This window comes from Lissotriton vulgaris, chromosome 10 (genome assembly GCF_964263255.1).
Source record: "Lissotriton vulgaris chromosome 10, aLisVul1.2, whole genome shotgun sequence".
In the NCBI taxonomy this organism is placed as follows: Eukaryota; Metazoa; Chordata; class Amphibia; order Caudata; family Salamandridae; genus Lissotriton; species Lissotriton vulgaris.
Genome location: NC_141698.1, coordinates 72,664,231 through 72,677,473, shown reverse-complemented (window position 1 = coordinate 72,677,473; position 13,243 = coordinate 72,664,231). Strand labels below are relative to the sequence as shown.

The 13,243-nt window shown below is 43.2% G+C and overlaps 1 protein-coding gene across 1 annotated transcript in view; it reads left to right on the top strand.

The window, feature by feature from the left end:
• The window catches only part of LOC147684691 (uncharacterized), a 378,108-nt gene that overhangs the window by 228,438 nt on the left and 136,427 nt on the right, over window positions 1-13,243 (top strand). Inside the window, exon 78 of the mRNA XM_086939726.1 lies at window positions 6,450-6,580. Within this exon, the coding sequence (XP_086795852.1) occupies window positions 6,450-6,580 (131 nt within the window). The remainder of the gene's footprint in view (window positions 1-6,449; window positions 6,581-13,243) is intronic.

Genomic DNA, 13,243 nt, shown 5'->3' with positions numbered 1-13,243 from the left:
TCCTGTCTGGCCAAATAAAAATCCCATAGGATATAATGGGATTTATATTTCGGCAGATGGGATATTCGTCACGGTTGTGACGGAGTAACCCGTTCGCCGATATCTAAATCAGGCCTATTGTTTCCAAAACCAACTTTCCATTCATTTACCTCTTAAAACATTGGTAGAAGAAGACGGGCCCTGATCCACATGTTACAAACATAAAGAACATGCTGCCACCTAAATGTGGTGGGCATTTCGTTGCTATAAAAATCTGTAATGAAAAAAAACAATAATTACACGTACTGTTAATAGAACTATGCAGGTACTTCCTAGCACAAATCATAAAATAAGGGGGAGGAAGAGGGAAAAAGCTAGGTCCACCCTCCTTATGCAATAGTGAACCAATGATGAAGCATATCACCGTGGTGAAACCCTGGTGAGTGAGGGGACTCAAGAAAGGAAATCTTTCCTTCCTTCTAGATTTTCCAACTCCAATTGTGCGAAATTCCTTTTCCCAGCTAGGTCCCTATCCAGTAACTCGGATTTTGTATGTACTTCCTAGCAGTCAGGTGTACTTAGTAAAGGAATAGAAACCTTTTTAGTTTAAAGTTTTAATGTTTTAATTTAATGCACATCAGGAAAATATTAATTTTATTGCCTCATAGAAAAGGTATAATTAGCTTTGCATAGCTGCTGTCTAGACAAGCCTGTACTTTTTCATTCAAACCCTATCATTCAACAGTATTAACATTTCTAGTATAATTTAGCATCCACAAATCAATTTATCTAAAAAAACAATACTTCCCATCATACTCCTCTCCTCAACCTTCCTTCACGATCTCTTCATAACCAACAATGTTGTCTGTGTAAAAATGTCTTTTTATTTTCTCTAAATACGGACGCTGTGCATACCAAGTGTTTTTTTTAACTTTGAAACCAATACAAATTGGCCGACGGTATCATTGACGTCCCTATGGTAAGCCCAGAGTACCAAAGCAAGTATTTACAATGCAACAGGTCTCGCAATAGCGAGATTTTAACCTATTGGCATTGTAAATGGCAATACATTTTATAAAATTAAAAGGCATTGTCATTTACAATACCAATAGGTCAAATTTTAGCAAAAGCAAGACCTATTGTATTACAGAGCACGGTGTTCGTGAAACGGGCGCCACGCTCACCAAGTTAAAAAAAAAGCCCACTGACTGACTCCAGGCCTGAATTAGTACTTTTGGTTCTGGTCGGATTCAAGGCACCTTCAAACACTACAGCAAGAGAGGCCTGCAGTCAGTGTCACGCACAAGCTCCACCGCAGGCAGTGGTACAGAGGGAGGCAACGCGCGCTGGATGGTCGCGGCCGATGTGGCGACACGTGTGAATCCATTGTGCAACACTGGACTTGAAAACTGTCACGCGGACAAGGCCAGATTGGGACATCCATGCCACGTGGATGGTCTGTACTTTATTGCAGTGTATTCATCCATCTAATACACACTCATTCACTTTACTCGAGACTAAGACAGGGAGCAGCAGCATCCTTACCCCTCGTAACGCACAAAGGTACACACTCTGGAAGATAAGGTGTAACTTCCTATTCATAACATCACTTCCTGCGCATCCCTTCCAACCCTGTTCCAAGTCAAGTATGTAAGACTTTAGAGGCTTACCCTGGTCTTATATGAACGTGATAATATACATCACATGTACAAGGACATGTGTCCCAGGGGTATACACCTGCACATCTATATGGCCAAGTACAATAAATGTGGTAACACACTACACAGAGGTGCATGTGTACCAGGGGTATACACCTGCACAACTATATGGTCACCTACAATAAATGTGGTAACACTACGCAGAGGTGCATGTGTCCCAGGGGTATAAATCTGCACATCTATATGGCCACCTACAATAAATGTGGTAACACACTACGCAGAGGTGCATGTGTCCCAGGGGTACACACCTGTACATCTACATGGCTGACCTACAATAAATGTATTAACACACTACGCAGAGGTGCATGTGTTCTACATGTATACACCTGAAGATCTATATGGCCCACCCACAATAAATGTGGTAACACTATGCAGTGGAGCATGTGTATCACAGGTATACACCTGAGCAGCTATATGACCCACCTATAATAAATGTGGTAACACATTACGAGAGGTGCGTGTGTTCCATGGTTATACAACCGCACATCTACATGGGCAGAATATACGGCGTTACATCACAGTGTTTACAGCGTGATACCTTTACAACGCAGGCATTACAATGCAAGTCGTTACAACAACTTGCGTTGGAGGACGCTGGACTTAGGAATAGTATGATTTACTATTCCAACTCCAGTCTGTGTACAGTAGGGAAGGTGTTGGAATATTAAATCATACTATTCTTTAGGTTAGAGCAACATCCAGCGCAAGTCATTGTAATGACTTTTGTTGTAATACCCAGGTTGTAAAGCTATTGCGGTGTAAACACCGCAGGGTAACCAATGTTTCCCATATGGCCACCTACAATAAATGTGGTAACACTACGCAGAGGTGCATGTGTTCCAGGGGTACACACCTGCACATCTATTTGGCCCAGCTAAAATAAATGTGGTACAACACAAGACAGACCTGCTTGTGTTCCATTGGTATACACTTGCACATCTATGTGGCCCACCTACAATAAATGTAACACACTGCGCAGAGGCGCATGTGTTCCACAGGTATACCCCTGCACATCTATACAGCCCACATACAATAAATATGGTAATACACAACACAGGGGAGCAAGTTACTCAAGAAGACCTCTTGGTATGTGTGACGTTACACCAGGCAATGGTTTGTGTTTACCTTAAGTATGCGTGTGTATGTCTAGATGGACCACCTGGAATAAAGTGTGATCCTGCTATCTCTAGTGGGTCAACCATGCCGCAAGCCTCGGTCGAAAATGTGTGATAGTTCACTATCTATGGGGTCCATTTATTCAACAAGTAAACAAATAAACAGCTATATGGAACAGTATTCTACCTTTATTTTGCGGCCACTACTACGATTTACCGTTTCTAAGCATTTTTCACTTCGTAGGTGCGATTACTTAGCATGCTTTTACTACGCATGCTACTAGTACGCAAATACGGTTACTTCGCAAATAGGTTACTGCACAAATACCATTACCACAATGCATGTAACTTTTTTTTAATTACTACAGTATTGTTAGAGTATTAAAATGCGGGAAAAAAGTATAAACGTTTAATATAAAAGTTTTCCCAAGGTTTTAAAATTGTTTCTATGGACACAAATACAGTAACTTTGCAGGCTATCCACATAGTTGTTTTCATTTGGAGGCGCTTCCGATTCCAAATAATGCTGTGCGACTCTTACTAACTGCTGCCTGGAAAATGTAGTTTATTTTGCTCTATGTTACTAGAGTTAGAAGTTTTTGTGAAGTGAGCTGTCTGAAGATGTCAGTTATTTTTCTCTATCACATAATATTTAAATAAATAGCCTGTTAATTAATATTACAAATATTTCAAAATATATCAGGAATTATGAAAGCAAATTTTTTTGTAATTAAGAAGTGTGATGCAAACAAAGAGTTAAATAGAAGCAAAACAAACCAGAAAGCTTTACTTGGTGACATGCAAATGACACATATTTGCAGAAACTCTGTCAAACCGCATGTCAGTGGGAAAGTTTGTGGCCATTTCAATGTAAAATCTGCTGATTACAAATGACTTTGTGCTACCACTTGATGGTTTCATTTTGTAATTATTATAAGTAACATGATTTGAGAAAGGTTCCTGCACATGCCCTGACAACAATGCTGTTAATGAACTAAGAGGCAAATCAGGGGTCATGTGTATCCTGTGGCTAGATTTGTATTATATATGGAAAAAAAGTTGAGTCTATTAAATCAAACAAATGTTTTGTGTAGCAGACATGCTGAAGTCACATATTTGAATGTGCTCTAATATGTGATAATGAAGAAAATGGTGGCTCAATGAATTAAAATAGCTGCCCACGTTCACATCATTTGAAAGCAGTTTATGGGTCAAGAGCATTACAAATAGGTCAAGAAGATTATTTAAGTCACTAGACCTGCAGGTCTATTTAAATCTTAATGAGTTTTTGAGGCCTGAGGTGCCAAACGGCCCTGGAATGCTAATTCACGGTTCCTCTGTAGGAGGGGGTGTGAACACCCTCTGTCTCAGCAGGCTTTGTTCCTGACCTCCTGAGAGCAAATGCCGTCCCCCCTGGGTGTCAGAAACCTGTCTTCGGCGGCACGCTGACTAAGACAAGTCAGCTAGCACAGTAGTAGTTGGTAGGTTTTCAGGGGGCACCTCTAAGGTTTCCTCTGGCTACATGTATTAATAAATCCATCACTAGAATAAGTGTGGGCTTAGTAATACGAGATGATGATACTAAACATCTCTGTTTTTAGTGAAGCCATCATGTAGCTGGGGTGCTCCCTTAGGATGATAATACATGCTGCTGCCCTTAGGGACCCTGCAGTTTTTGGGAAAGACATCTGACACTGGGGCCCTGGATAGCAGGAACCCAGGGCACTTCCAGTCAAAGTTACATTGAATACCAGGCAAAAAGTGGGGGTGACCCTGTCAAAAAGGGGAACTTTCCTACAGTTGGGGCTAGGTGGAGGTGGAAAAAATGTGGCAGGCAGGAGCGCCAATGAGGGGACAAACAGGGAGAAAGCAATGAAAAAGGGAAAAGTAGGGAGAACGCACTTAAAGAACAGGGGAAAAACAACGAGAAAGCAATGAAAATTAAGGGAAAGCAAGAAGAAGGCACTCAAAAACAGTGCGAAAAGCAGGGTGAAAGTGAAAACCAGGGAAAAGCAAGGCGAAGCCACTCAAAAAACTGGGAAAAGCTAGGAGAAAGCAGTGATAATGAGGGAAAAGCTAGGAGAAGTAATTAAAAAAACAGAGTAAAAAGCAAAAGAAAGCAGTGAAAACTTAGAAGTCACTCAAAAAACAGGAAAAACAAGAAAGCAGTGAAAACGAGGGAAAAGCAAGGAGAAGGCACAAAAAAGCAGGGAAAAAGCATGGAGAAGACAGGAGCAAGAGCGATGTAGCAGCACAGGGAGAGCTGGGCCTGGGACCCGTTGGATGTTGCGAGGCTTATATGTGATAGATCAATGGCTGTGTAAAAAGCAACATGTATTACTATAAAGTTGGGATGGAATCTTTGTGAAAGCTATGTCTGGCACTACCAGTGTAGGGAAGGATGTAAGTTAATATTGCAATGAATGTAGCCGATACTTGGAGTTAATAATGAATACATATGATTATGCATTGTCTAAAAATTCCATTTGTGAGAAATGATAACTGTTATTTTTGTAAGTTTTTGTTACACCTGATAGTTATAAGGTTTGTTTATAAAGCATAACTTTGATAACAATAAATAAAATGTACCTGAGGATTAACGGTGCTCCTATCCCTTTCATTCTTTGCTTCATAAGCGCACTACATACCCCCAAAATCATACAGACATAAGAATTGGACAAAACGGGCCATAATGTCTGGGCGTGGAGAAATATTACATATACTGACTGCAGAATTTCCAAATTGCTTTAGGCAAAAATTTGAGAAATTTCATACTAGGCAATGTAGCATCATTTTCTGCCCAACGAGGCTTGTTGTACACAGAAAATATCTCACTGAGAGATATTTTTTGCTCAAACCAATCTCCTCTGGTATCTTGCATAAATGTTGTGCAAGATACCCGAAACCACTTTTTGTTCTAAAAGCATAATTTTGCAATATTTGTATGGAATTTCACAAATGTTCACAAAAAGATACACAGTTTCACACATCCTGACAAACGTCCTGTCACAAATGGATTTCATAAGAATAATACAATTGGTTCATCCACTGATGCCTTCTGCAATATTTGCCTTCTCGCCTTCAAATTGGCCCCTTAATTGTATGATCGACAAGGTGGACCTTAGAGGTAAGGCCTTACCATAGAAATCCCACCTGCGCCAAACCAGTTCACAACTGAGAGAATGATATCATCTCAACTCAATCCACATGTGTTCCTAATATGTGCAACCAAATCTGACTCCATAGCATCAACAGAATCCATTCAGTAGAACCACACTTGTTAAGAGAGAGATTAGGCTCAGGCTCACTAAACACTGGGACACAGAAAGTACAAGTTTCTTAGTTTCAATTTATATAACACACTGTACAGCTGCAGTCCTAAGTAAATCAAGCATGAGGCAAACCCAGAATACTTATTGTCTAAGAGTAGACCCAGGTACCAAGCATTCAATATTCACCACATGCAGTTCCACTAGGCCTAAACACCACACAACATATTTTCAACGCCCTAAAGCTATGCATCCTGCTAAGCCTAAGATGTACTGAAGCAACCTGTTGTTCTTCCAGTGAAAATAGTGTTAGTTATAGCTCTTCCCAGTGTCCATTTTATATTTCCACATTTTTCCTTCATTTACAGGCACAGACACGAAGCCAAGATGTTACAATGCAAGTGAAGTGAACGCTACAGCTTGGTTCAGCAACTACTTGGGGAGCTTTATGGAGCACACTACTGCAGCAGATCTTCAGACCTTTGCTAATAATGAGCAGGTACCCATCCTCTGTAGAAACTACATTTTGTACTTTAGGACTCCATTCAGAGTGAGTGAGTCAGCTGCTTTGCAGATTTCAACACTTCCCTCTGCCTGTGTAAATTGAGGGCTGTAAACCTTTTGCCAATAAACAACGCTAGACAGAGCATTAAAAACTCAGCTCCTCCTGAACAGTGCACATTCCCAACCGCCGTCCATCAAAGGTCCTCAAGATTGTTCTGAAGTCAGGATGGTTGTTGTATGTGGCCCTTTTTATCCCCAAACCTTTTGCCTTCTTCCTCCTATTTTTTCTGACCTGTTTTTGTTGGTTTTAGGGCTCTGGGCACTTTACCACTTATGCCCACTTTACCACTGCTGATCAGTGCTAAAGTGCATATGCTCTCTGTCTAAATTGTATCCGTATTCATAATTGGCATATTTGATTCACTAGTAAGTCCCTAGTAAAGTGCACCAGAGGTGCCCAGGGCCTGTGAATAAAATACTACAAGTGGGCCTGCAGCACCGTTTGTGCCACCAACACGAGTAGCCTTGCAAACATGTCTGTGTTTGCAGTTTTAATCTGCCAATTCGACCTGGCAAATGCACCCACAGGCCAGACCAAACCTTCCATTTTACTACATGTCAGTACCCCCTAAGGTGGGCCCATGGTAGCCCCATGGGCAGGGTGCATTGTATGTATAATGTACTACATGTACTGGCGTGCTTAACGTGTCCTAATAGTGAAATCCTGCTAATTTAGTTTTTCATTATTTCAAGGACTATTCCTCCCATAGGGCAGCATGGGGATTGCCTTAAAATAGCTTTTAAGTGTAATTTCCCATTGGGAGTAGAAAGAGATTTGGAGTTTTAGAAGGGGAGCATTTTCTTGCTTAACCATTCTATGCCTCTGTCTGACTGTAAAATGCGCATCTGGGTTTGCAAACAGTTGGCCTCTTGTCCATTCACTCTAGACCACGGGTCTCTAACATTTTCTGTAATGAGAGCTACTTGTGATCAGTAAAATCCCTGTGAGCTACTGAAGGCCATGTAAATTGCGCACTGTACCCAGACACTCCCTCGCCCATGGAGTCCGCTATTAAAGTATGAAGAAAATACTTTGACTAGGAGTACTATGATAGTGCTGCCATGTGTGTCGGTGAGTGCATGGTCTATGAGGATGACTGACGATGTATGTGAATGAATTGGCTATATGGCTATGGATGACTGAGAGCCTGTGTCATATGTGCTTGTCACAGGAATACCTTTTGCCATATGTGGCACTGTTGCATGTACAACATATAACCATTTTTTTTTAAATGGGAGAAATTTAAAGTGCAGAAACATTTTCTGCAAAAATGTTTGAAATAAGGAAAAGTTTTCCGCACTTGATGGAACATTTTTCTGTACTTTTAAATTTCCCCTAATTTAAAAAAAGGGCTGTATTTTTCAGTTATAAATATGGAAGCTTGCATAGGGAGGTATCGAGAACACGGGAGTCATGCATCATTGGTGTGTTTCCTAGAAATAAAAAACACAAAGCCTCCACCAGGTTTCTTGATCTGGGATTTATTGTGGCTAAACAACTGAATACTCGTAATTGGAAGTCCGAGGAGTCCCCTCCGACGAAAGGCTCCTCTTCATGCTGAACTGGGTGAAGCGGTTTCTCTGATACGCAAAGATATGCTGGGTTTACGTAAATTTGCCATCTCCACTGAATGGAATACTATGCTGTGTGCCCTGCAAGGGCTATTGGTGCTGGAGGCTCCCTTAGATGACCCCTTCCTGATGGTTAGTGAGATTGGCTCACGTAGCCCGTGTCCCGATTGGTATGCTGATATGCTGACTGAAACCTCTGCCCACCTTACTGGATGACCTTTACTCCTGGCAGATGGATTGTGAACCCTTAGAGCAGTTGAAAAGACCTTGTTATGCCGCTAGGAGACCTTGGTTATCCTCCCTCTCTCCCTGTGGCTCTTACCTCCCTTCCCTCCTCCTTCCCCGATATGTGGGTTTTAATCTCTTGTTGGTTGGGGTTTTCATATAAATGTTTGAATCTATACACTGCTCCATGTGGTATGGCGTAGTGAGGCCATATGAAACGTGATTATGTAAACTGTTACATGTTGCATAAGTTGCAGGTACTTTGCGCCATAAGCCATTCATTCAGATTCTTAACAGTGGAAGGAAATGTTTGTTTGAAGGGATATGCTGAATGTATTGCCTATATTATTTATGCTTACTGATGTAACCCAGTGTGAGAAGTTGGCCTGGTATATGATGTCCACTATTCTAGTGGGCACCTTGCACCAGTCCAACTCCACCCTTATTGATGGTAGGATGTAAAGTCAACCTTATAGAAAGCTATCCTAGTGGTAGCTGTGGAGAGCAGCCTTCAGGCTAAGACTTAGAGGCGAGTTAAGCAAGGTGTTTTACCATTTATAGTCTCTTGATTACCAAATGAAAGTACACCACACAAGGTATATATCAAATATATATGTATTTATTCTAAATACAACCCCTCTGGACTCTTAATGAGATCAGAGGTAAAAGTACAATACAAGGAACTTAATTAGCATACAATAAGTTGCACAGTTTACGTTTTGCCCTAGGGGGCCTTACAAACCATATACTAAAATAGTGGTATAAGAACCACATGAGAAATAGAAAGCAGGCCTAAGGCCTGTGGAATCGCTGGGGCTGCCTAGAACCACTAAAGGAGGCCCACGAGAGACGCGTGCAGTGTCTAAACCCTACGCAGGTTACCATTGACTTTCTATGGGAAACGAACAAGAAACAATTTTAAAGATTAAGGGCACAAGGGAGTGAACTACGATGGAGCCCTTTTAGACTAGGACACTTGGGGAGTCAATACCCATGGGAGCACCGGAGTACTCGAGTTACCTCACCCAGGGAAGCCGGGTACATAGGTGTCTTTTCGTGTCGGGTTTCGTCGTCGATTCCAATTGAGAGCTACGAAGAAGTGCTGCAGGCGACCAGAGGAAAAGTGTCCGGGTGGATCCAAGGGTGGATCGAAGATCTTAGGAACCTGAAAGCAGAGGAGACAGAGTCTGGGCCAGGGCGGCCATAGGAAGATGCTACCAGATGTCGGGTGATTTCATGTGAAAAGGTGAAGCTTGTCTCTTCAGACACGAGGACCACAAGGTGTTGATGATGACCAGGAGCTGGATTAGAGCTGTCCCACAAAGGATCTAGTTGACTGCAGTATCGGTATTGGATTGGACCCAACAAGCCTTGGCAAACGCAATCCATGCAAGATGTCAAGATTGGCTTTGGTGCAGATCAGCAAGGTCTGAGGAACTTCTCTTTTGGGGAGAAGTTGGAGCAAGCATGGAGCAACCAGGAAAGTAAGTTGAAACAAAGGTTTGTCTTCTTGGAGGCTCACTAGCCAAGGGACTAGGAACCGTGAAGACGCGTCAAGCTGAAATGCACAAAGGGGGCCCACGGGACACTCGTGAAGTGTGGGCCTCTGATCTTCGGTGCAAATGGTGCTCAGGTCTGGAGCTTCAAGCACCCCAATGCACAACTTCGGAATACCTCGGGAAGTTGGTGCAGGTTGCAAAATGCAGGTTGTCCAAGAGTTCCGGTCCCACGTCTCTCGTGTCCGCCACAGATCTCAGCTTTTCTGGGAGCGCAGGTCAGCGTCAGAGATGTCTGGAAGACCATGTCCTGAGTCGCAGAGTCTTCGGGATCCAGTGGGAGCCTCGACAATGCAGACCGGCAAAAAAATAGTTGGTGCCTGTTTGAACAGGGTGGTCACTCCTTGACCACAAGGGAGATTTCTTCCATCTTCCAGGCGATATGGAATGTCGAAGGTCCAAGATATATGTTGCAGAGTTTCGTCCAGGATAATCTAAAGTTCTAGGGACTGGGTTCCTATACTTATAGTAAGTTTAGGGGATGGACTAACTCTAGGGTCCCACCTATGGGTGGACCCAGGGTGGGAGTGGTTACACCCCTTTCCCTTTGTCCAGTTTTGCGCCAGAGCTGGGGCTGAGCGCCCCAGCAACCAGTTTGAACTGGGAAATGCATGGAACACCTTGTGTGCCCCAGGCAGTGTCTGAAAAGCATTCACTGAATGCAACCCACCCTGCCCCAATATACTAAAGCCTGTCTGTCGAGGTGCTGGCACCTCCCTAAACAGGAAACCTATTGTCCAAGCCTCCCTTGCCAGAGTTTCATCCAGCAGCAGGAGGGGAGACTTGTGTCTGTGGCAGCAGCATCCATTTTGTGATGCTGAGGCTCTGTTTAACTTTAACTGAGTAAACCAGTAACTACATGTGTTCTCCCTCTAGAAGGATGAATTCTACCACCACCGCCAGGACTGGCGGGGGGTGGGGGGGGGGGGTGTAGTATTCTAAAGTGTTTGACACCTTACACAACATGTTTTGCTAAAGCCAAACCAAAGTTAGCATTAACCGAGAGGATTATAATGCACTGAAGGGTATATAGTATGGCTATATCATAGAACAGCTATAAGGAGATGGTTCCGAAAGCTTCAGCTTCAGATGGGCTCAGCACATGCTAGGGCACCCTCTCACAAAAAACAAAGCTCTCTGCCTCCAGGATATATATATATCCGTTTCACTTCCTCCAATGGGACCGGGACACCTAGACTGTGGTGCAATGCAGGGTCAGAGGATTCCCTGCCAAGTACATTCCGTTTCACCAAACGCTCCAAACGTAGCGTGAATGCACTCTAGTCCAGCATGAATCACCACTCCATTAAACCATACGATCGTAGTTCATAAGTATTCAATTTATTTCCAGCTTGACAACCAACCCAACGCATTTCACCGAATGCTCGGCTTGGACCCGTGACCTCCTCACAGACTCTTTCCTAGCCCCTGGTCCTTTCCCTCGGCTCCTTTAACAGTCCCTCGTGCGCCTCCTCACTACAATTCCCGTTCCTCAGACTCGCCCCTTTGGGCCTCTATTCCTCACAGACCTCTTACCCCTATCCACCACCCCCTTTACCAGACCCTCTTGTGTCCCACCCACTTCCAGTGCTTCTCGTTCCTTGGCTCCCTACTCACTTTTCTTGACCATTGACCCGCAGTCCTTCCTGTTTCTTCTTCCAACCCTTTGTTCTTATCATAACTGCACAGACCCCTCACCTCTGCTCCATATTCCTCCCCTCGCTCAACACCTGATGTCGAGGCCATCTCATCCTAAGAAATCGCCCAGCTGTGCCCCCCACAGCCCTCAGATTTCTGTCTCCAACCTTCCAAGCAATATTGAGTTGATAATGATTTTTATATAAGTTACATACCTCAGTACCTCAATTATAAACCTTTGTGACCCACATGAGTCATTCATGTGACTTGAGCACTACTCATTATCAGGCTCTGCTATCTGCAGCTTGATAATGATGTAAAATAAACATAACCTTTCCTTAGTTCCTTAGGAAAACACAACACTTATTGCAGTTCTAAGTTAAAAATGAACTTAAGACTGGGAGCTACTCTTAAGGTTTCTTCGAGCTACTGGTAGCTCACTATCGACTGGTTGGAGACACCTGCTCTATACAGCCACGCAAAGGGAGCTGGGGTGTGCCTTGCATATCCTGATGGGCCATCACCAGGCTGATGGGTCTTCCTGAGCTAGAGTGGTGGGAGGAGCTGTCACTGACACCTGAATAGGACTGTACTGTCCTCAGACAAAGCTGTCTCCACCCTCTGTAGTATATCTGGAGCCAGGTCAGGGAAAGGCAGGGTCTTGCGCACTACAAAGAATTTCCTTCAAAGTTTGCATACTTCAAAAGGACATGAGGAAGTTCTGGAAGTTGGTCCAGAAGGGAAGTTGTGTGACTGCCCCAACGGCAAGATGCATGGTGTCAGAAACTGATTGAATAGCTTATTTACCTACTTTTTACAAGCCAGGGAAGTCAGTGGTAAGGAAGTGCTGGCCAATTTTGGGGGTGGAAGTTGCAGAGTTGTTCTTCATCCAATCTATTGCCAAGTTGATAAGCTCCCTAAATTTAACTAAGGCAGCTGGACCAGATAACTTGCCAGCAATTATAATTAAGTCAAACCCCCTGTGGTGGGTAGGATTATTTTCTAAAACTTTTATATACATAACCAAGACTGGGATCATTCCTCCAAGATGGAAGGGCACTATAATCAAAACCATACACAAAAAAGGTGTTATGAATGACCCAGGTAATTATCGGCTGATAAGTTGTTGGATAAAGGTGCAAAAGTGTACTCTAAAGTAATATTAAGGGCTTTAAAGAACTGGATAGAGGGAATGGAATTATTCCCATGGAGCAGAGAGGCTTTAAAGCTAGGCATTCAACAAGAGATGATTATTTCAGTCTATGTGTTTTGGGGCAGAAGGCAAAGGAAACAACTGGGAATTTATTCTGCTGTTTTGTTGATTTTAGTTCAGCGTTCGATTTGGCTAGTATACTTTGGGATAAATTAAGATGTCAGGGTATCCCAAATTACTTAATAGCGATTCTGCAGGAATTGCACACAGGGAACTGGGCCCAAGTGGAGCTTGATCTATATGGGGCCCTCTCTGGGAGAATACCCTTGGAAATGGGCTAATGAAGGGCTGTGTCCTAGTCCCTACACTGTTTTCTTTGTTCTTAGCCAACCTTCCAGGAGAGTTGGCAGTGACTCATTCCTTTTCCCTGAAAATTGGGGCGGGGGACATGTGT